Source organism: Camelus ferus, chromosome 11 (genome assembly GCF_009834535.1).
Source record: "Camelus ferus isolate YT-003-E chromosome 11, BCGSAC_Cfer_1.0, whole genome shotgun sequence".
NCBI classification, from domain to species: domain Eukaryota; kingdom Metazoa; phylum Chordata; class Mammalia; order Artiodactyla; family Camelidae; genus Camelus; species Camelus ferus.
In genome coordinates, this window is record NC_045706.1 from 6131629 (window position 1) to 6152403 (window position 20775).

Consider the following 20775-nt stretch of genomic DNA (forward strand, 5'->3'; position numbering starts at 1 on the left):
TTCAGAGTAAGCACATTCTACGTGCTCAACACCACATGTGGCAACTGGCCGCCAGGCCGGGCCGGGCAGTTACACACTATGAATTAGGCAGCTTTAACGTCTAGGCAACAACGCTATCAGGACGCCAGAACATTTTGAGAGAACTTACGAATGTTAATCTCACCTGAGGATGTCTGCTTTTGTCCAGCAGTCTAACACAGTTCAGAAGCAAGGTTCTAATGGTCCCATAGTGCTTCTTATTTTGATTCTTCTTCATCATCATGTTGCAAGCAACCCTAAACAAATGTTCTTTATCAACTTTATTCCGCACTCACCATCCTCTGCAAGACTCAAGTCTAAACACGCTCTTCTTTCCTTCCAGTGGAATAAGGGTTGTAAGAAACAACTAAATATTGTACTTTACACCCCCCACCAGGTTATTTTGGAACATACGTACACATACAGTTTTTTTTTTTAAACTATGGAAAGCTAAAAGGCATTTAAAACCGAAGTGTGGACAATGTGGTTGTACCCTTAAAATTTTAAAGAAAACTACTTCTTCATTGTAACTTTCTACAGCACTCACTTGTATAAAAGAATAGCCACTGGCATTGTGAAGGGGTTTTGATACTTGTCTTCAGTTTCCTCACAAAGAGTAGTGAGATCATAAAGCTTCACTATATCACTGCCACTTGCTGGGGAGAAAACCAAAAAACCAAATAAACTTCATTTTACAGTTGCCATACAAATACATTATTATTCATTCAAGAATTAGCTTACCTTTAAACAGCCAATAGGTATGTCCCTCTTTGGTACAATTAGATTTCAGAAATGATAAAATATTCTGTGCAATGTCTTTTATGACTTTAGTAGAAAAATTAGAGTTTTCCAAGTTGGGAATCTCTTCTGTCTTTATCATTTCATACTTCTGTAAGACACAGACAGAAAATAGTTTAAGAGAAAACCTACGCAGCAACACTTCTCTTACTAAAAAGCAACTGAATATATAAACCCTGCAGCTAGACATCTACACAGCATGAGAGTTAAGCCAATGGTTTTTGGTCTTTTTTTCTGCTCCAAAACTCCAAAGGAATCTGACCCACCCCGCCCAGCAATGTGGCTGGTTTACTACAGGAGTTAATTCTCCAAAGAGAATCATTACCAGATTTTGAACCACAGACTTAGGCGGGATCTCATTTTTGTCCTAACCACAGAACAAATCGCAATGTACACTTTCTTTAATTCTACACCAACGATTTTCAACTGGGAAGGTGGTAAATGAAGGTAGACTTCATCCAGCAAGCTTTCTCAAAATATATATTTCTGGCTTTTTCTTTCCCCAGACAGTAGTCTCTCTAGTATACACAAGTTTTCCCCTGAGCCATGGACTCCATTCTTTTACAGACATGGGGCACGGAGGGCAGAGGCAGTAGTAAGAGTAAGGCTGCAAGGCTATTACCACCACTATTTTTAAAACGCCTCCGTATTTTTTCCTCTTGTCTTCTGTTCACCCTCCTCTAAGTGCCTCTTTCCGTATTTACTGAAGACTAGAAACTGCAAATCAACTGGAAAATAAGACCAGATCAAAACAGAAGTGATCGCACCGTTCTTGATCACCCAAACTTCCGTGTGTACTATGCTTCTAATAGTTAATCCACTGTCTCCTATTTTTCTCTTTGTACATTCTTATTTCCCATTAGACTGTATCTGAGTAGTGACCAAACCTTATTTTTCTCCCAACAAAGTCCCTCACAAACAGAACATGCTCGATAACAACTTGCTACACAAGTACTCTTATTTATGCAGTTGTTGCTGGAAACTTTTCTTAAAACTTTGCATAAACTGAGTAGGTATTTATATGCTGAGTAAACACCTCCACTATTTAGATACTTTCAGGTAATTGCTATGGGTTCCTGCCACTAGAATTACAGCTCTACGGCTACAAATGGAGGTTTTAGTATATTTATGACCAGCCCACAAATTACAGGTAAAGTTAGACTCCTATAACATCTAGGTTCTGATATCACCAACTCAAATGTGAAAATGCTCACATTTCAGCGTATCCATAGCTATCTTCCTGCCAAAATACACCCTACTAGTTCAGGGCCTTGACGACTTTGGTGAGATACTTTCTGCTCCAATGTGTGGTTGAAAGGTTATATAAAAAGTCACACTGCATCCACCTTACCTGTACAATTCCATTTACATGAAAACACATGACAAGTTCTGGTACGTTGCATATCAAATTGTCCAACCAATAGTCAATTCCAGTTAGCACATTAATTGGCTTGTTGTTATCCCTAAAAATAGACATTTCCAGTGTTACTTGATTTAATTATGATGTTCCAGAATTAATCCATCTCAGACGTATTTCTCGGATTTAAATATTTTAATCTATTCTCCCCAGATGGAGAAGGCCATTTATGCTTTCTTTTCTTTTGTTAACTGAAGTACAGTCGATGACAATGTGTCAATTTCTGGTATACAGCACTATGTCCCAGTCATTATGCTTTCTTTTCTGATGAGATATGCACACACAGCTCATGTGGTGTGTTGTACGTAACATCTTTCCATAAACTCTGCTTTGATTTCTAACTGGTGACCGTAAGAGTTTTCAGTAAGAGGAGAAGGAACCATGACAGCGAATGACTGGGAGCCTACTACGCGCTCCTCACACAACCTGAAAGGAAAGCCTGACCACCTGCATGATAAAGCCCAAGTCAGAATTCACACTGGCTACTATGAACAAATACACCTGGAACATTAAGAAAAATGTTCACAATCAGTTAACAGGAAGCCGGTAAACCATCTCCTTAACTAATTAAATAACTGTTTTCTGTTCTCTCAAGTTGTAGACTCAGACTTAAGGCTAGGTCCGGACAACAGATCTCTGAATCCATTCATTAAAGATTAGAACGAAAAGGCAGCCAGAGGGCTTTCAGCCTTTGCTGAAACACTCCCTCCTTACTGTGGCCATTTCAACAGACGGGGGGTGGAAAGAGGGAGGTGAAGAACACTAGGAAAAGGAAAGATAGACAGGCGAAAGCAGGTGGAATACTGATTCTCAAGGAATACAATTTTGGTTTACCTGAGACGTAAGCTGACTGCTGGATATCTGCCTCCTCCAAATATAGGCATGTTGGAGCCAACTAACATATGTATATCTTCAAATGTCCATAAAATATTCCGAACAAAATCATTCTTAAGACCCTTTGATTTAAAATAGGAAAGATTATTATGTAATTAACAGGAGATCCGTAATCTCCCCCCATGATCCAGAGAAAGACTAGAAAAAGGAAAAGACAAAGGAGACAAAGTAAACTAAAGCCAGAGCTACAAGATCACAGAGATGTTTAGCAAGAGACTTTCAGGATCAAGTGAATTTTTTCCCCTATGAATTCCAATTTAGACTAGTTTTTAAACGACGAAGCAGGCTGGGGACTCGGTGTCTCGACCTGGACACCGGGAGAAGCGTACCTGACTGTTCTCCCCGTCATTGAATAAAGTAGTCAGGTTTTGTTCTTTAGGTGCTGAGGCCACATGCCCCACTATGTATGAGGGTTCAAGAGGCTCACTTCCCTGTGAAAAGTGCAAGGAGAAGGAGTGACTCCGCTGCCACAGTTTCTTAAAAACGGCCTACTGTACCACCCAAACATTCAAAGCACACACCTCGGATCCACTCTGGTGAATTAGGACTAATACAGATCACTAACTCTCATCACTCAGTGGCATCCTTCAGCTCTTAATTATCACAGCTACTGTCATAAGCTAATCACGTTCAGATCTTACTCAAATAAAAAAGACTAAAGATTTTAAACTTTCGAAGTTTTTTTTTATTTTACTATCTTCTGGATGACCGTGAAGAGCACTGCCCTTTCAGCCCACCCCATCTCTACTGAGTTAAAAGGTGTCTAAGAAACTTCAGTCATACTTTTGAGACACTGGTCATCAGGAGAGCCTCCAGGGTCACATTTCCTAGTGTGTGTTTCACAGAAGTCTAGCTCCTGGGGTACTCGGTGAAAAATTTCCTGAGTCAAGTCTGAAAAACACTGCTTGCTAAGGGATTTGCTTTTGGATAGGAACAATACTTACTACCATATAAGGCTTCTAAGAAGACCTGCAGTGGAAAAACCCACTTTACCTCTGTATAATGCAATGTTCTCAAATTTATTCGATCTCGTAACACTTTTTACTCTTATTACATTCTGTGGAATACATTTTGGAAAACACATAGGAAGGGGAACCTTTGACACAGGGTAAACTCAATCCACCACTCAATTTTCCAACCATTAGGGCAGCCGCTATTAAAAAAGACTATTTGAAACCAAGATGAGCAAGCAAATGTGTGCACACATGGACATGTATACGTGTTGCTTATTCTTACTTGTGAGCTAACAAGGCTTAGCACCTGCTTGCAAAGTAAGAATGTATGACTGCAAGCATGGAGGGTGGGGGGATCTTCAGTGCTTTTGCTATGTCTTGTCTTCTCCTTAAAGAACCTCATCTGATTATATTATTTGTTTAAACAGACAAGTTATCAACCGATGGACCAATCCCCCAGATTCTATTTGCCAGGTAGTTACTTTAGCGGGAGTTTGGGCTCTGGGCTGTAATGTTCTCAATGAAGCTTTGGCTCCAAGGCCATACCACAGGCACCTATCTAAACTCTATTACTGCTTAACACAGGCCTCAAACTGTCTTACATTTTAGTTTTGGAAGCAAGAATTTGCAAGGTGATAGCTTACTAACAAAAATAAATCTCTATATGTTGAAATTTAGGCGACAAATGTTATAAAAAATAATCTGTAAAAGATTATTTTTAGGCAGGCTAGCTCTGTTTAGGAATATGCCATTGCTAAGACAACCTAACTGCTTACAGGGCCTTCTAAATGTGTGGAATCCAGGGACACGGTGGAGTGCCACTGTGAGAACAAACCTCTGAGGTCAGGAAGATCAGGGTTTAAACCCCAGCTTGAACTTAACCAGCTGTGTGACCACAGATAAACATCTACTTTATATGAACTTTATTTACTTACTTGTAAAATGATACCAACAACATAATACATATACAGCTCCAAGGATGAAAAAAACTTACACACCCCACACGGCATAAAGCACATGGCATAAGAGGCATTAAATAGATACCAGTTCACTTCCTCCACGTGCAAGTCTACAGATTCTCAAAAGCCTGCAAGGTTTCTCACAGTAACCCTTTAAGAAGAGAATGATGAGGCTGATAAAGGGGGAGATGGGTGGTAGAAAACCAGTATTTCTATTACGTGGTTTTTTTGGAATGTATGTGTTTTGAAGTCTAGGAATACTAAATAATTTTTTTACAACTCCTTTAGTGAAATACAATCACATATAGGAAAGTCCATAAAACAAACAATACAGAATATAACATAATGACTAACTACAAAGCAAATCACCCATGTAACCACAACCCAGGTCACAACATGGGGCCCTGCTAGCACCCAGCACCCACGCCCTTCTCATCCATTAAATACCCCCACCTCCTAAAGTTCTCACTCTGTGGATTTACATGGTAATTACTCCCTTCCATTTCCTTACAGTTTTCCCAACTCTGCAAAAAATTTAAGTTCACTATATAGTTTAATGAGGCATCTCTACCTGAAAACCTACTAAAACTAAAATGAAGTTAAATGTATTTGCCTCCTATAACCCTATACTCTGTGAGGACAGAAACAATCTGGACAAACAGCATTCAATGTGTAAGAACACACAGCAAGAGGAAAAACAAAATTTAAAGGTTTTAAAGTTAAAGAATTTATTTTTACCTTCCTTGAATTTGTCAATATATTTTCCTGAAAATAGACATGCACAATTCACATCTATGGAGATACTTTATTCCCTGATAGACACAATAAGGGCAAAAACAAAGAATAAGAAAAAACCAAGAGTGTAAGACACAAAACAGATAACGTATCTTACTCTCTCTTCCCTTCTAAAAGCTTAATAACATTAATGTAGGTTAAGTTTCAGAACTTCATCTAGAAAACCTTCAGGGTTATTTTAGGCCTAAGAATCTAACTAAAAGTTAAGGTAGGTCAGGATTTAAATGACAGACAGGCCTGTGAGTCTCAATATCTGATGGGCATTTAATATTTCTGTAGTTTAAATCTACTATGCCACTGTATTTTTATATATACATAAATATATATATATATATATAACTTTCAAGAGATAATCTCAGTATTGATAAGCATACTGATAAGCTATTTCAAATGTTTTGAATTATTCAACTGAAAAAAATCTGACCTAGTTATTCATAATATCTCTTGTGAATTCCATACTGAAAAACTAAGAAAAGTACTTTTTTCTAATTGCGAAGACATAAATTGACAGAATATTTTTTATTCCCATTGGTCTATTTTTATTAACAAGATAATTGGTGTTGTCTTCTTAAATAAGTTAGCACGTACGTACTAACTAACCTGACTGGAAGCACTGGGATCTTCAGAGACTGAAGAAGGCATTTCAAAGGGGGCAGGCCACGAAGCCCCATCAGAATCGTTCGTCTGATCGGAACTGGACGGTTCCTGCTGTTCTGCCGCAGACGGGACAGGCTGAGCGGCTCCATCACCATTGATACTGGCCAAATCAGGAATAAAAAAAATACCACATTGTTACTAACAGTAACTTTATGCAACAGCCCAGAGGTTTTTAAAACTAGATTCTATAATCGAGCATAAATCTCATTAAAAAAGGAATATAGGATAAATGTCAACAATAACAGTGGCTATTACAAGCTACTGAATATAGCTCCCTGTGCTACACAGTAGGACCTTGTTTATCTATTCTATATACAGTAGTTTGTATCTGCTAATCCCAAACTCCTAATTTATCCCTCCCCTCCTTTCCCCTTTGATAACCATACGTTTGTTTTCTATGTCCGTGGGTCTGTTTCTGTTTTATAAGATCATTTGTGCCCTAAGCTAATGCAAACTGTAAATCAACTATATGTCAATAAAATAAACAAATAAAACAATAACATGGGCAAAACATAAATTACTTTCACTGGCTTCATATTAAGTTTTAGATCAGAATTTCATTTCTCTTCTTAAGAGAAAAAATAAACAAGTAGCCAAGTACCTGTAATACAAAAACTTGGAAAGAATAGCCTTCTGATACCAGTGTTCTTTGCTTTTTTTCTTCCTCTGCCACTTCTGATCAATAAGTCTTTGATAAAACTCTTTTAACCATGTCCAATCACCAGTCTGATTAAACATAAAAAATTGATAAATAGAACAAACTTGCAGTCAAAACAATGTGTTACCTATTGCTCTCTCACAGGAAATTTTTTTTTTTGAATACTGTTTCAGAAACACATACTCATGAAACACTTATCTTTCTAGACTCAGTTCTTATCACCTCTTTCAGGAAATCTCCCTGTCTTCCTCCTCTTCTTAAGCCAGACTAGAAGAGGTGACCCTTCCCCACAACCTGTTCTTCGGTGTTTGGAGTAAATCCCACTCTGCATACTGTTTGTACATTTATAGCAAGGACTGTGAGTCTCAAGACCTTGCCCAGCGGCTAGTACATACACGATGAAGCGAACTGTGGTCTTTCCAAAGGGAAAAACATTTATTTTAAATGTCAACTTAAATCACTGTAACTCATTTTCCTTTATCAAAGCATCACAGGAACCCTGTTAAGTGCAGCCTATGGCACTGGCAGGAATGTGAACTATGCTCAATGGCAAGGTAAACACAGAAATGCAGAGTAAGCACCGAGAAACTGCAACATTATTATACTTCACAAAAGTATCCATCCTCAGCACAGTCTGATAAAACTGGGAAGATAGTCATTTACCAACATACAGTTTGAGAAGCTCTGCTTTAAGAGAACCAATTAATTCTAATAACTATATTCATAGGAATAATTTTTTTTATAACATTTTTCACATTTCTGGGCAGCCACGTTTCATGAGAATCTCTTTAATGGTGACATCAAAGGATTTTTCAAAAATTTAAACTAGTCCCTTAAATCAGATTTTTCACAACTTTCCTCACTGGCTTCACCCTTTTCCTTGTAAGAATCCTGGCGGCCAGTATCACTACAGTAAGTTTCTTCCCCATTCTCTTTTCTGTTTTTTTTCCTTTATTAAAGCTGCTTTAACTTCAGGGAAGCTTCTCATTTCTTAGTTGAAGTACTTTAAACACACTTCCACTTTGGCTTTCTTTGAAACAAAACCACATTTCTAGTACACCTAAATTGTTAAAATAGTATTCCTCTGGTTGTTTTTCACAAAAAGCATTACCTGAGATGATCTCATAAAGAGTTCCTGAATATCTAACTCGTCCAGTAAGAGAGTCCTCCCTATGCGGTGCACGGCCATGCTCACGTGAGACTTGCTGTAGGGAATCTTCAGGAGCTTTTTTATGTTCTTAAAAAAGTTAAGAGGACAAACAGTTTAGAAGGACCTTTTTAGTATGATCTGGAATCTTTCAAACTTTAACTTCAATTTTAAAGCATAATAAACTTTATTTCCTTAAGGTCATATAAACTGTACTTTACACAAAGAGCTACCTACAAACACGTGGAAGACAGAGCTTTAAAACCAGAATCACCTACATTTTACAAGTCACCCTGTGTTAATGTAAATGACAGTCAAAGATTTATTTTCACATAATGGAATTTCATAAAATATGTACAGGTCACACTGACCCAGGCTTTTAGCATATCAGATAAAACTGACCAACTAAGGAACAATAGATTTTACTGGAGGTATCATTTCTAATTCTCAACTGGTAACATTACACAACCTAACATTATATTTGCTATTATTAAAATGCTACCATCAATGTTAATATTACCACTGCCAGCGTTTTGGGGGTTGCTCCCTCCTCTTTAAGGAAAGATGTGGTAAACAGTATTACTTTAAATAAAAAAGGTATTCAATAATCAGACAGTTGAATCTTATTTCATCACTCACTTTTCAAGACTGCAGAACAGAGCATGCTATAAATCCCCACCCAACACAAATATCTCAATTATATTTGCAATAAGGACACTTACTTCAGAGTCAGAGACAACATCTACGTCATTTCCCACTGAATCAATAAAGTCGTATGCCATTCCAAAGCTAACGGAGGAAACAAAGGCCACAAAGGTCATGTTCATGGAGGTGCAGGTATTGCTTATAACAGAATACTATATTTTATCACTGCTGGGATGCACATTTTGCACATTCGAACATCCTGAAATCAGTATGCCAATCACCAATAAAATTGGCAAGTTTTTCCTTCTTAGTGCTATATAAAATAATGGGGTGACAAAATCAATGACATCTTGGATTTAATAACATAGAGAATATATAATAATACATATAATCATATATAATCATTAGAAGCAATTAAATAGGAAATACTTAGAATAAAAACAGCAATTATTTTTATTTTTGTAGTCATGAAATCTAAAAAATATACAATAGAAAACAGTTCGAGATAATTACTCTTTTCAGGTGGGGAGATAAGCAAAATAGCAACAGGAACATTTATCAGGATTTTAGTCTCTGAGATTTTGTTCCCACTGATATAGACTAACACCCTGTAAAAAAAAATATGAGAAAAAAATGCACGTGACACCAATTCAACCAGAAGGAGGGAAAAAAGCTAAATGAGCACCCAGCTTGTGCCAGGTACCATGTGAGGCACATCTATAATTTGCAAGCCTGAAAAGCAGCTGACATCTCCATTCTTCAGTTGGTAAGTGGCAAAGAGTCCGGATACTGACCTAGTATCCTGAGTCAGGACACTGCCTCACTTCAAAGCATGCTGATGATTTACCATGTGGTCCAGGCAAGTTACTTAACCTTTCTAAGCTTCAGTTTTCCACATAAAAATCGGTTAACAGTACCAAACTCAAGAGTATTGTTGTGAAAATTAAATGAGATAAACACATAAAGTACTTAGCCCAGTGGCTGTACACAGTCAATATGATAACCATTTAAATCACCTCACATTTAATTGTGTTGTCATATAATTTATTAAGCCATTCTTCTAAAAGAAGATATGCGGGCTATTTCCAATTTTTTTCTAGTCTAAATAATGCTACAAACAAACAACATTTTGCAAATACAACATTTACCTTATGAGGCATTAGGATAATTTCCAAACTACTGGCACATAAAGTATTAATGTATTTATGGCTCCTGCTATATGTTACGCGGAAATATTTTAGGTTCAATCACTGAGAGGAAAAAAGAGAACCCGACACATTAAATGGCTTACAAGAATACAGACATTAGTACATTTTTCTCTATAAGACTCCAAGCCACTCTCTCAACTTTAAATACCACCGGCAAAATTTCCAGCAAGGATCAAAGTCAAGGGTGTACATCACCCAGCATGCTGGGTTTCTACATCACTGCTTTTTCAGACCAGACCATCCACCACCATTTAATGAAAACTTCCACAGGACAGATTAAGCAGTGTTAACGGTTTTCCTGTCATATGCCACCTTGATTCTCTGTATTCACATATTCAGAAGGCATGTAAATTGGCTAAAATTAAAATAGCTGATTGAATTTTAGTGGTTAAAACTCATCTTTGTTAATAACATGATGCAGATCTGGAAGACGCATATACAATTCATAGCTTCGTATTATAATACAATCCTATTATCAGGAGAAAAAAGAACTCTGAAAGTCAAATATAATATTTCTCTAAAGTGAAATCTCGGCAAGTTGAGCATTACAAATTAAACTGAAAAGCAAGTATTAGATATAAGGGGAGGGCTGAGGGACAGCTAAAAATGCCATCAATTAATATTTACCTTGAAAATGGCTTGCTTTTCTTACTATTGCCAAGAATGGTAGTTCCTGCTGGTCCTAGTCTGGCACTCTCTCGTAACCAGTTGGCAGGTGGGAGTTTCAAGTCTGTTTTCTCTTCGAGGCGAGCAAATGCCGTCCGAGGAGGGGCAGAAGAGTATTTCACCACAGCTCGGCTCTTTACTTCACTGCCTCCGAGAAATAAAGCTGATCCCTGATTGACACATTAAGTCATACTTTAACGAACACTACTAGGAATGAGAAACCTCGCCTTTATAAAAAGAAAACAAAACACCACCCACATTAGGCTTACAAGATCGTATGCTGCATGTTACGAACAGCACTTCATAAAGGCGAGCATACATTTTAACACTTACTTAATAACATGCACTCACATAATTTCAAAGAAAAAAGATGACTCAAGGAGTGTGATGGTTATGGTTATTAGCTAGGAAACAGGCCAACCAATCTTTTAAAACATTCATAGAAAATGCAGAAGCAGAAATCAAGGAATCAACAGTATCACCTTAACTAAATGCAAAACTTAAAACCTCTGTTCAGTATTAAAGGTATATTTTAATTTCAGTAATATACATCATTTAGAAAGCAGTTTGTAGTCAGGTATCTGGGCCTTTTTAAAGTAAGCGTTTAGTAATTTATCAGTTTATTACAGAAATACTCTGAACATCTAACGTCATAGAAAGTCACTGGGGGAGCCTCACAATTTTCTCTGGCACACCCACCCCCGAGCAAGCTCCGGGTCTGAGTTAACTATTCTAACCTTCTTCCAGGCAGTGCATTTTCGGCCTGGCAAACACTGTGCATCCTTCAGTCCCATCTCGGTGAGCTCCCTCTTTTCTCCCTCCAGCTTTGACAACTATGCCAATTTTGGAACTACATATTTACACCTACCCTCCCTGACAGCAGAGACCTTGTCCAACGCACCTGTCGCCGAGTGGGAAGCCAGGACTGTTTCTGATACGAATGACTTGCAAGTAAATACCTGAATACTTGGCGACAGGCACACAGACTTCCACTCCCTTTTGGGCGCTGCGGAAGTCGTGGAGAAGGCGCCAGAAGCCGCCGGGAACCGTGACATTCCTTCCGGACGGAGCAGGCCCGCAGCCCCTGGAGCCTTGCAGGTTCGGCCCCGCGGCGGACTCACCTGTGCAGAAGGTTCCTCGGAGTCTCCTTGGGACAGGAGGCTGAGCCTTCCTCGAGCAGCGGCCCCGGCCGGCGGAGCCTCAGCCCCGGCCTCCTTGGAGTCCCCCATCACCTCGGTTCAGGGGAGGGGAGGCGAGGAGAGGCTCTACCTGAGAAGCCGGGACAGGTACCCGGGCCCCGCAGCGCGGGAGAACAGCGCCAGAAACACCCCACACTCCGCACTTCCGGCCTCTGACAGGAAGAAGCGACTCTGTCTCGTTCAAATCTCGCGAGCTTTGTGCTAGAGGCCCGGCCGCCCCTCCCCCGGTAGACGCCACCTTCTCAGAGGGGCCGGGAACTGTAGTGCGCCTGCGTCTGTCAGAGTCTCTTCAGGAAGCTAACTCTCGCGTTATCTGACGACTAGGCTCCACCCCTTGCGCGCCGGTCTTTGTTGGCAAACAGGTCTCGGGGACTCGAGCTTTGGTTTTAGTCAGTGAGCCGCGGTCCTTTTCGTGGGCGGGGAGAAGCTGCTGTTGGTGTAACCAGAGACTCTCTTTATATAAAGTAGTGAAGGGTTAGCAGCCTTCCCTCCTCAGCTGTCAGGGCCCCCTCGATTTACAGACGGGCTCCCAGAGCCAGGAAGGAAGGGAGACACTCCCAGGTGAGGGGCAGTCCAGACTCGAGCCCGCCCGGACTCGGCGTCCTGTCCGCGCATCACAATGCGTGCGCGGGTCTCGCGGTCCCGAGTGTCGGAGCGGCGGGGCTCCGCGGGGAGAGCGGTGCAGACGAGGCCCTCCGCCTTTGCTGAAGGGATGGATTTCGGGGGGAGTGGCTCCCCGAAGGAGCAGAGTTTGCTTACTGACTGTCTGGCTCCAGGAGCTAGCAAAGGGCGTCCAGTGGTCCACGGACTTCTCCAGTGGTAAAATGCTCAGGAAACACCTAGGAGTCTAGTTAACATGTAGATTCTGATTCATTTGCTCTGGGAGAGGCCTGAGCTTCTGCATCTCTACCAGACACCCCCCACCCCCGGAGATGATGCCAGTGCTTTGAGTAGTAAAGAGGTAGAGAAATAGCCAAGGCCAATTTAAAGCTTTGAAGGTGCTAGGTTCTCTTATTCCCTGAGCCAACACCCATATCAAGTCAAACGTAATTAAATGCAAACACATCCTTCAAAAAAGTCTGTTTAAGTTTGCAGTAAAATACTGAACTTTTTAAAAAAATTAATTTTGCCTTTGCAGTTATTGGCTATCTCACTTTGTAATTTACATTCGACTCTGATAACGCACTAATTATCTGCATATTTAGAAGTCCTTGTGACTGTCAGCAGACTCAGCTTACAAATTGTTTTCAAGTGTCACAAAACATTCTTATGTTTAACAATGAATTTACTAGAATAGCACATTTTTTAGACACAAATCAACATGTATTGATTTTGATATTTGTAATTTTGTTTGTATTTTATACCTAAGTCTTTTTTGTTTTTTGCAAGTAATACATTATTATACATAATGGTAAAAAGTTGAACACAAATAACATTAGGAGGGTAGTTAAGTCTGTTTTTGGTACATAATACCATTAACTCGTGCAACTACTTTTCAAGAGTATTCAAGAACATTTAAATTGCACATGATATGTTAAATGTACCTATACTATAAAATTATGCATCACATTAAGTGATAAAAATTTAAAGCAAATATGTAAGAAGGTCTTAATTTTACGAATGTCTATTTCTGTGTCAATGTCCATAAAAACATCTGAGTGGTAAAATGAAGTGATTTAAAATTTATCCTTTAAATCTTTTTCTCTTTCAAATTATTCATTATTTTATAGTAAAATGTCACTTTATTAAGCTTTTCTACATATATAATTTAGCTTCTAATAGTCTTTAAATTCTGTTGTTTTGTTGTATAATTCTGTCCTTGTAAGAAGGGATTTCCTGAGGTGGCAGTAATTCTTTTTTCAGGACTCAGATATGTTGCAGTCCTCTTGAGAAGTAAGTGCCTGAACCCGTCTTGATGATGCTTAGAGAGAAAATGTGCTGGAAACAGCCTGTGAAAAGGCGGAGAAGAATGAGACAGAGAGAGCCAGAAACTCAGCAAGAAAAGGAGGTGAGCAGCAGAGGAGACATCAGTCTAGGGGAACCAGGGGCTCCCAGGATCCACTTGTGGAGGGAAACCTGAGGAGGGACCGGGTTTCCTGGGGCCTCTCACAGGGCTGGGACTAGAGAGATTTCAGTGGGTGGTCCCTGATGGCAGGAGAAACTGAGCACATCTGAATTATACAAAGTTTATATATTCTTTTTAATTTCTTTACCCTATTCAAAAATGTTTATGTGCTGTGGGTTTTTTTTTTAAAGTTATTAATCATGTTTTTAATGTACATGATTGAAATACAAGGTATGAAAACATGGGTCATTACTTCCAGAGTTTCACATTTTAGGATACTTCTTTTTGTTCATTTTTATCTTTTCCCAGCTCTGCCTTCCCCTCCTTCCCTGCCCCCAGCTCCCAGCCCCGCTCGTCATCTGTGCCCTGCTCTGCCCTGGAGGTGCAGTTGTCCTGAATCTTGTAACCAGTCAGCACACTCACGTGTTTACCTGCCTCTCCAGTGCCTGATGCTGTTAAGAAATATTTGTTGAATGAATGAACTGCTTCTCGTTTGCTGCTTCAGCAAGTGGTCCCATAAGTCTATGTATGCTGGTGCTTTTCCTCTGCCTAGAATACCTTTCCCTTCCTCACCTGGTTTATTCCTAAAGACTCATCCATCTCAGGAATCATCCCTAATAAGTCTCTCCTAACACCTCCAGCTCCTTACCCATGGAGTCCCTCTCTTTGTTGCCAGAACTTGTCTGTAGCTTTATCCTGCGCTTGCGCCTTTATAGAACAATTACCTGTTGGTATCTGCCTCCCTTGCTGATGGTGAGCTCCTCAGGGTTAATGTCCCAACTGATCATCTCAGTTTTACCAACAGCAGCACAGCACCAGCCCATAGAACTATTTCAGCCCTTAGGCAATGCAGGTAAAATGAATGGTGCCAAGAGGCTTTTTAAACGCTTATCAAACGTTTGAGACGTAAAAACACTATTGTTGGCTCCAGGATATATATATATATTTTTTTTAATCTTGCAGAACCAAAGCTAAAACTGTCTAATGAAGTATCTCCAAAATATTGCAGTGTCAATGTTATTAATTATTGAAGTTAGTGTTCCCACGGTGTGTTTCATTCTAAAACACTTTGTACGTTAGACTTTCTCCGCTTACCAAAATCCTCCCAGCACCCATGATGATTTCAGAGAAATGCTAGTCAATTCTAAATTCATTTAGTTACTCAGTGCACGCAGTGTTTTCCAAAGCAACGTGAGAAATCTTTTCAAAAACTTGTACAGTTACAGGTAAGGTAGATGTGCGCAGGGCCCTCCAGTTCCTGAACAGAAGAGGGAACACTCACGGAGCGCTTAGACTGGGGCTTAGACCCTCTGTTTGCCCCCAGTCCCCTCCGTAACTAGTGCCTTAACCTACCCAGCCTCAGTTGTGTACTATGCCTGCTTGATTTCGGAAGGCCCTGATTTTCTGACTCCTGGTGCTGGACTTTGGCTGGAAGAGAGCTTGGAGATGATCGGAGCCAGTGCATCCCTCTTTAGATGAGAGCAGTGCAGTCCGGAAAGGAGAGTAGAACTGACCTGTTGAACGTCATACAAAGCTAGTTCAATAGCACAGGCAGGTCTCTGAGTACTAGTTAGTGCTGTTAGCCTTTTAAAATTTAAATTGCGAATGCCTTTTAGGGGAATTTTAATGTTTCAGAATCACCCGAGGAACTTGTTAAGTAAGCAGATTCTCCAGCCACCTCCAGATTCTAAGTCAGTTTCTCTAGGGCAGTGTGGAGGAATCCACATTTTTAGTGATTTACTAGTGACTGACAACCTTGGCCTGTAGACCACACCTTAGGACAGTGATCTCCAAACACAATCCCCTGCAGTATAGAAGAACTGTAATTTCTGTTTTGTTTTTGTTTTAATTTGAAAAGTAAAGGCAAAATTAACCCTTACTAATACTTAATATACAGGTTGGCACAGGTGTCCTTCCTTGGGCCGTGGTCAGCTGGTGTATCAGTCAAGTAAGATAGGATTATGCAGCCGAAACAAATGTCAGTGACGTACAATGAGGGGTGCCAGGTAAAATCAATTACAGATAAACAGTGAAAAAAAAATTTAGAGTGAGAATTCCCAAATATTTAGCAAAGGTGTGTCCCATGTGACATTTGGGACATCCTTTCACTAGTCCAGGTAATTTTTACTCCCAGACCCAGGCTGAGGCAACCTGGATCTGGTGCCCTGCCAGTTGGAGTGGTGGTGTGACAAAGAGATTGCAGAACCATAAACCAGCTCCTAAAGTTTCTGGTCAGAAGTGACAAACATCACTGCTGCTCACTTTTTTTGGCCAAAATGATACACATGGCCAAACTTAGCATCCGGGTGGCACTGAAGACTTGCTCCCCTAAGGAGGGACATTGGGTGTCCGTGAACCATTGCGCAGTCTACCACAGCATAGGGTGGCTTGGCTACCATAAAGGCCATCTATGTGGTAAAATTTGGTGGCAAAACAAGGCCTTTTGGTGAATCTTTTCAGAGTTTTGTAATCATATAACAAAAGGGTGACCTTGGAAATCTCACACACCATGCAAAGAGCACAGATCATCTTGTGACGAAACACTTAAAAGTATCGTCAAGCTTAAAAAAACAAGTTACTATATTTTCTTTTTCTGAAAGTATTCCACATTTCCTCATCTTTTCCATGATGACAGATAACTGTCATTGGGATGCTGTAAGAGAGAGTTTCACAAAAACAAACAGACTCAATCTTTTCCTTCAAGATAATGGCAATGTTTTAATAATGAGTGAGAAAGTCTTTGGTTTTCAAAAGAACTGTATCCTATGGAGAGAGCATTTTTGAAAAAAAAGATGTTTGCAAATCTTTCCAATGTTATGTGATTTTGTTGCTAAAAGTGCCATGTCGCTTATTTAAAAAAAACAAAAACTAACATCTGCACAAAACTTAGAAACTGAAATTTCTCACCTCCTTTAAAAATCTTCCAGATGGAGAGTTTTTGGATCCACCTCTTAGAATCGTTTTTTGGTTTTTTTTGGTTTTTTTTGTTTTTGTTTTTGTTTTCGTGTTTTTGATAACTCCTACTTGGCCTACTCAGAATGCTCAGACTGATCTCTTTGTCTCCAGATGATTTGTTTACCCCCAAAATGTGCCTGCACATTTCACTCTTCTCAGCTGCCAGCAGGGTTTTTCCTCTGTCTTCTATTTTATACATTCTGTTTTTAATTTTGTCCCATGACAACAGTCAACTGACCTTTCTTCCTCGTGTAAGTACAAGTAAACAAATTACACGTCAAACAACTATCTCTGAATTATTCCTTGACACCATTTAATTGGTTTGTCAAAGTAGGGTGGATGGACTTAAAAGAAGGTGGAAATTTAGCCAAATTTCAGTTAAACCTTTGTATAGTTTATGGATACAACTGGAGTGAGTAGTTTGAGTTGGTAAGCCATGTGATTCTTCCTAGTTAGTTTACTTATCTTCTGAGATATTTTAAGCGATGACAGCCGTCAAAACCAAGTTTTAAAATGTACTGAACTTAGACAGACACTTCACATTGTTATATCACAAAGTTTTCAACCAAGAGTCACAAAGAGAGACTGTTTTAATCTTTTAAAAATGTTAGCGAGAGCAGAATTAGCTTGCGGTCAATAAATAAAATAAAAATCTGTAAAATATTGATTGTTTTAGACTTTAAACATTTTCTACTTTCGTGCTATGCTAACGTATTACTGCTAGTGTATTACCTACAAATAAATACATATGCATATATTGGGGCTACACGCTCAGAGTTTTTTTTCAACTAATAATGGTGTGGGATAAGAAAGTTTACAGACCACTGCTTTTAGAACCAAAAACCACATGCTAGCTACCCTTTAAGAATAGTTATCAAGTTAATGATCTATATTTTCCTTTGCACTTTAATTTCACAAGAGTAGAAAAATTTTAGTATATAAGACAATGCCAACCTTGATGTACAATTTACCAGCTTAATAGCAAGGCATTCGTGCTTACAGACATCTTATGTAGTTATTCTTGATAAGTATTTAATTGCTGTTCTGTAGACTGATAATAACATCTAAGCAAAATACTTGAAACCATTTGGAAAGCATTTCGCCCGCATTTGAAGGAGTTCCTTTTCTAGTTACTGGATGAAGTATTTTCTTCCTCTGAGTTTCTTTTCAAATTCTTTTGCAAGCTACTAACTTTGACTTTCAGAATCCATTGCAAGAGATCGTAGGGGCAGGTTGTCTCTGCTAGGTGTTACTCCCTCAGCAGAAGCGTTCTTAGGTCTTTGGAGTTTTATCCTCCGAAGCTGATTATTACTCTAAATGAATCCTAGGAACAGTTCCCAAGTCACTAACGACTGCCCTGCAGGCACCTCGCTGGCGGCTGGATGGAGCCTTAGTGGTTCTTCCTGCTGGGCACGCACCTCAGGCTGAGGGCAAGGAGGAAAGAATTCTCATGTGAACCTTCAGGTCAGTCCTTCAGGCAGGCCTCTGCCTTTCCAGTTAAGGGCTTGGCCTTTGCAGACCCTAAGGAAGCATTTAACTATGAAGCATTTCCAAGGAAGCTTCCAGTGGCGAGAACAAAGGAAGGTGTCACTGAGTGCACAGTTGTCCCATGTCAAAACCGCCGACTGGACCTTTTTACTAAACATTTCTGTATTTGCCTTCCTGGTCCGCACTGACGAGCTCTATTTCACCTTCTCACCATGATGCAGGCACAAGGCACCCAGTAATGGAATCCATCTAAGGACAATGTTGGGCAGAACGGTAACTATTGGATGAACCATGGGTGTTATCCACCTAAAACAATGTTTTACATATTTATTTACATTTTGTTCTGTTTAGAAAATGAAGCCAGAATCCACAGATGTCATTATCCATCTGTACACTTTTGTTTACTACCCAGAAGGCAAGACTATTGCATTTTAAAAGTGTCTGGACTTTGGTTCTTTCTTATCACAAATTACTCGAGAGGCTCTGACCATTCACGGTTACCCTGAGTGGAATGCCAGTCAAAGCCTGGCTTCCCGGAGAGCTTTGAGATTTGGGTACAAAAGGCATTTTATAAACACAGAGTGGAAAAGGATCATTTATATTCATTTGCTGCTGTGGCATTTCTCTCTGGAACCTTCCTCTTGTCTGTCAACATTGTGCAAAAGGACTGGCCTCATCTACATCACAAACATCTCTCTCTTAAAGGCCTGGAAGTAGGGAAGGGGCAGCGCAGGAAGGAGCTCTCCCTTTGGAGGGTCTCGGGTTTTTTTTATCCCTAAAACTGGTTGGACATGATCATTGTGGATGTCACGAATTGTTTTGGAAAGACCAGAGTGTGCGATCAATACAGTGCTTTGTGCATCTTGGCTGCAATGAACGTGTATTCTCTGAGTGCAGTGGCTCACGGGAGAACCACAGCCGTAGGGAAGACCTTCTGAGGAGTCGTTTAAAATGGAGTGGTTCTGGGCAGAAGGTGGGCTGCACTGGCCTCCACTGTCACTGAAAGGCTTCCAGAACATTTGCCACCAGGACATCTCCTGGGACCCGTAGCAGATTCTTTCTTGTAGGGGCCCTGCTTGATATGATTTAAGAAACATCAAAGACTTTCTGTCCCAGAAGATCTCAGTTGTGACAACACACACACGGATGAGGGTTTGCCAGCTGGATTAGTTGAAGTAGAGCCTGGCTCTGAGGGCTCCCATGCTCCCTGGCATTACCCAAGAGACAGCCTGGGATGGTGTTACTTGGGTCAAAGGTCTGAGTGTGGAGGGACCATATGAATGAATGGGGGGGCGTGTCTAGATGCTGGAGGAGAGCTGCTACCAGGAAGGATGGTTCCCAGAGGGAGAGAGACCCACATCCCAACTCCTCTCTCAGGCCTCTACCCAGGGTACCCTCTGAGTCTGCTGCTCCTCCTTTGCCTTCTTCTCCAAATCCTTCATCACAAAAATTTCAAATACATACCTAAGCCGAGAGCACAGCAAAACAACCCCATAGGTAGCCATCACCATCACCCACCTTGACTTATCAATCCCATCCAGTCTGCTTCCATGAACCCTCCCCTTCCTCAGATTAGTATTAAAATTAGTTCATCCTGAAACATTTTTTAAAAATTGGGGGGGGGATTATTAGGAATATTTATTTTTAGAGGAGGTGCTGGGTTTTAAACTGAGGACCTCACACATGCTAAGCATGCACTCTAACACTTAAGCCCTCCCCTCCCCCACCCCAAATCATTTTTAACTTAATCCTCCCTTTTGCATTCTTCCAGTTATTTTCTTCTGTCTTTTCACTGTCTTAAGTCTGCTGGATTGACTATGGAAAGACACCTTTCTCAAGAGAGCCCTAAGCCGTTCTGGGAGAGATGATGGGACTGACCAGATGGTGTATGCTTAACTCAGTTCCACCCAACAGACACTTATCCAGTCCTAGGGACAGCACTGGGTTAAGGACATCAGCAGAACAGGGCTCCTGACCTCAAGGGCCTATCGTCTAGTCTAGGGGGAGGACAAGGGCTGTAGCAAGTACCCAGTAATGGCAGGCGGACATGGCCACCGAGAGAGGAAGAATGCAGGTGTGGGGGATGCTCCAGTTTGAGACACACACACTGGGCTGGGAGGGGTGAGGGTGCAGGGAGCTCAGGAAGGGCTGGAGTCCCAGGCGTTTGGGAAGGGATTTGGAGGGCTGGGCGTGGGGTGGGACGATGAAGGAAGAACACTTGGCAAAATGTGGAGGTGGGAGTAGCTGAGGCAG

The 20775-nt window shown here is 40.5% G+C and overlaps 1 protein-coding gene and 1 long non-coding RNA gene across 6 annotated transcripts in view; one reads left to right on the forward strand and one right to left on the reverse strand.

The window, feature by feature from the left end:
• EDRF1 (erythroid differentiation regulatory factor 1) overlaps positions 1–12173 on the reverse strand; it is a 35711-nt gene extending 23538 nt beyond the window's left edge. For 3 of the 4 annotated variants that reach the window (XM_032490684.1, XM_032490683.1, XM_032490686.1), the window contains exons 1-12: positions 11937–12173; positions 10777–10985; positions 9019–9085; positions 8261–8386; positions 7093–7217; positions 6435–6591; positions 3457–3558; positions 3068–3189; positions 2168–2279; positions 760–907; positions 566–674; positions 164–275 (exon numbers count right to left, since the gene is read on the reverse strand). In XM_032490684.1, coding sequence (XP_032346575.1) covers positions 164–275; positions 566–674; positions 760–907; positions 2168–2279; positions 3068–3189; positions 3457–3558; positions 6435–6591; positions 7093–7217; positions 8261–8386; positions 9019–9085; positions 10777–10985; positions 11937–12044 — 1497 coding nt within the window. In that variant the 5' untranslated portion in view covers positions 12045–12173. The remainder of the gene's footprint in view (positions 1–163; positions 276–565; positions 675–759; positions 908–2167; positions 2280–3067; positions 3190–3456; positions 3559–6434; positions 6592–7092; positions 7218–8260; positions 8387–9018; positions 9086–10776; positions 10986–11936) is intronic. The other variant, XM_032490685.1, reaches the window with a different exon arrangement.
• A 199-nt stretch (positions 12174–12372) lies between these two features.
• LOC116666932 lies at positions 12373–18886 on the forward strand. Of its 2 annotated transcripts, none has more exons than XR_004323733.1 (3): positions 12373–12575; positions 13878–14022; positions 18874–18886. It is a non-coding gene; the product is annotated as an uncharacterized LOC116666932 (long non-coding RNA). The 2 variants fall into 2 exon arrangements; XR_004323732.1 differs by lacking the exon at positions 18874–18886 and adding an exon at positions 14389–15947.
• Positions 18887–20775: the final 1889 nt, after the last annotated feature.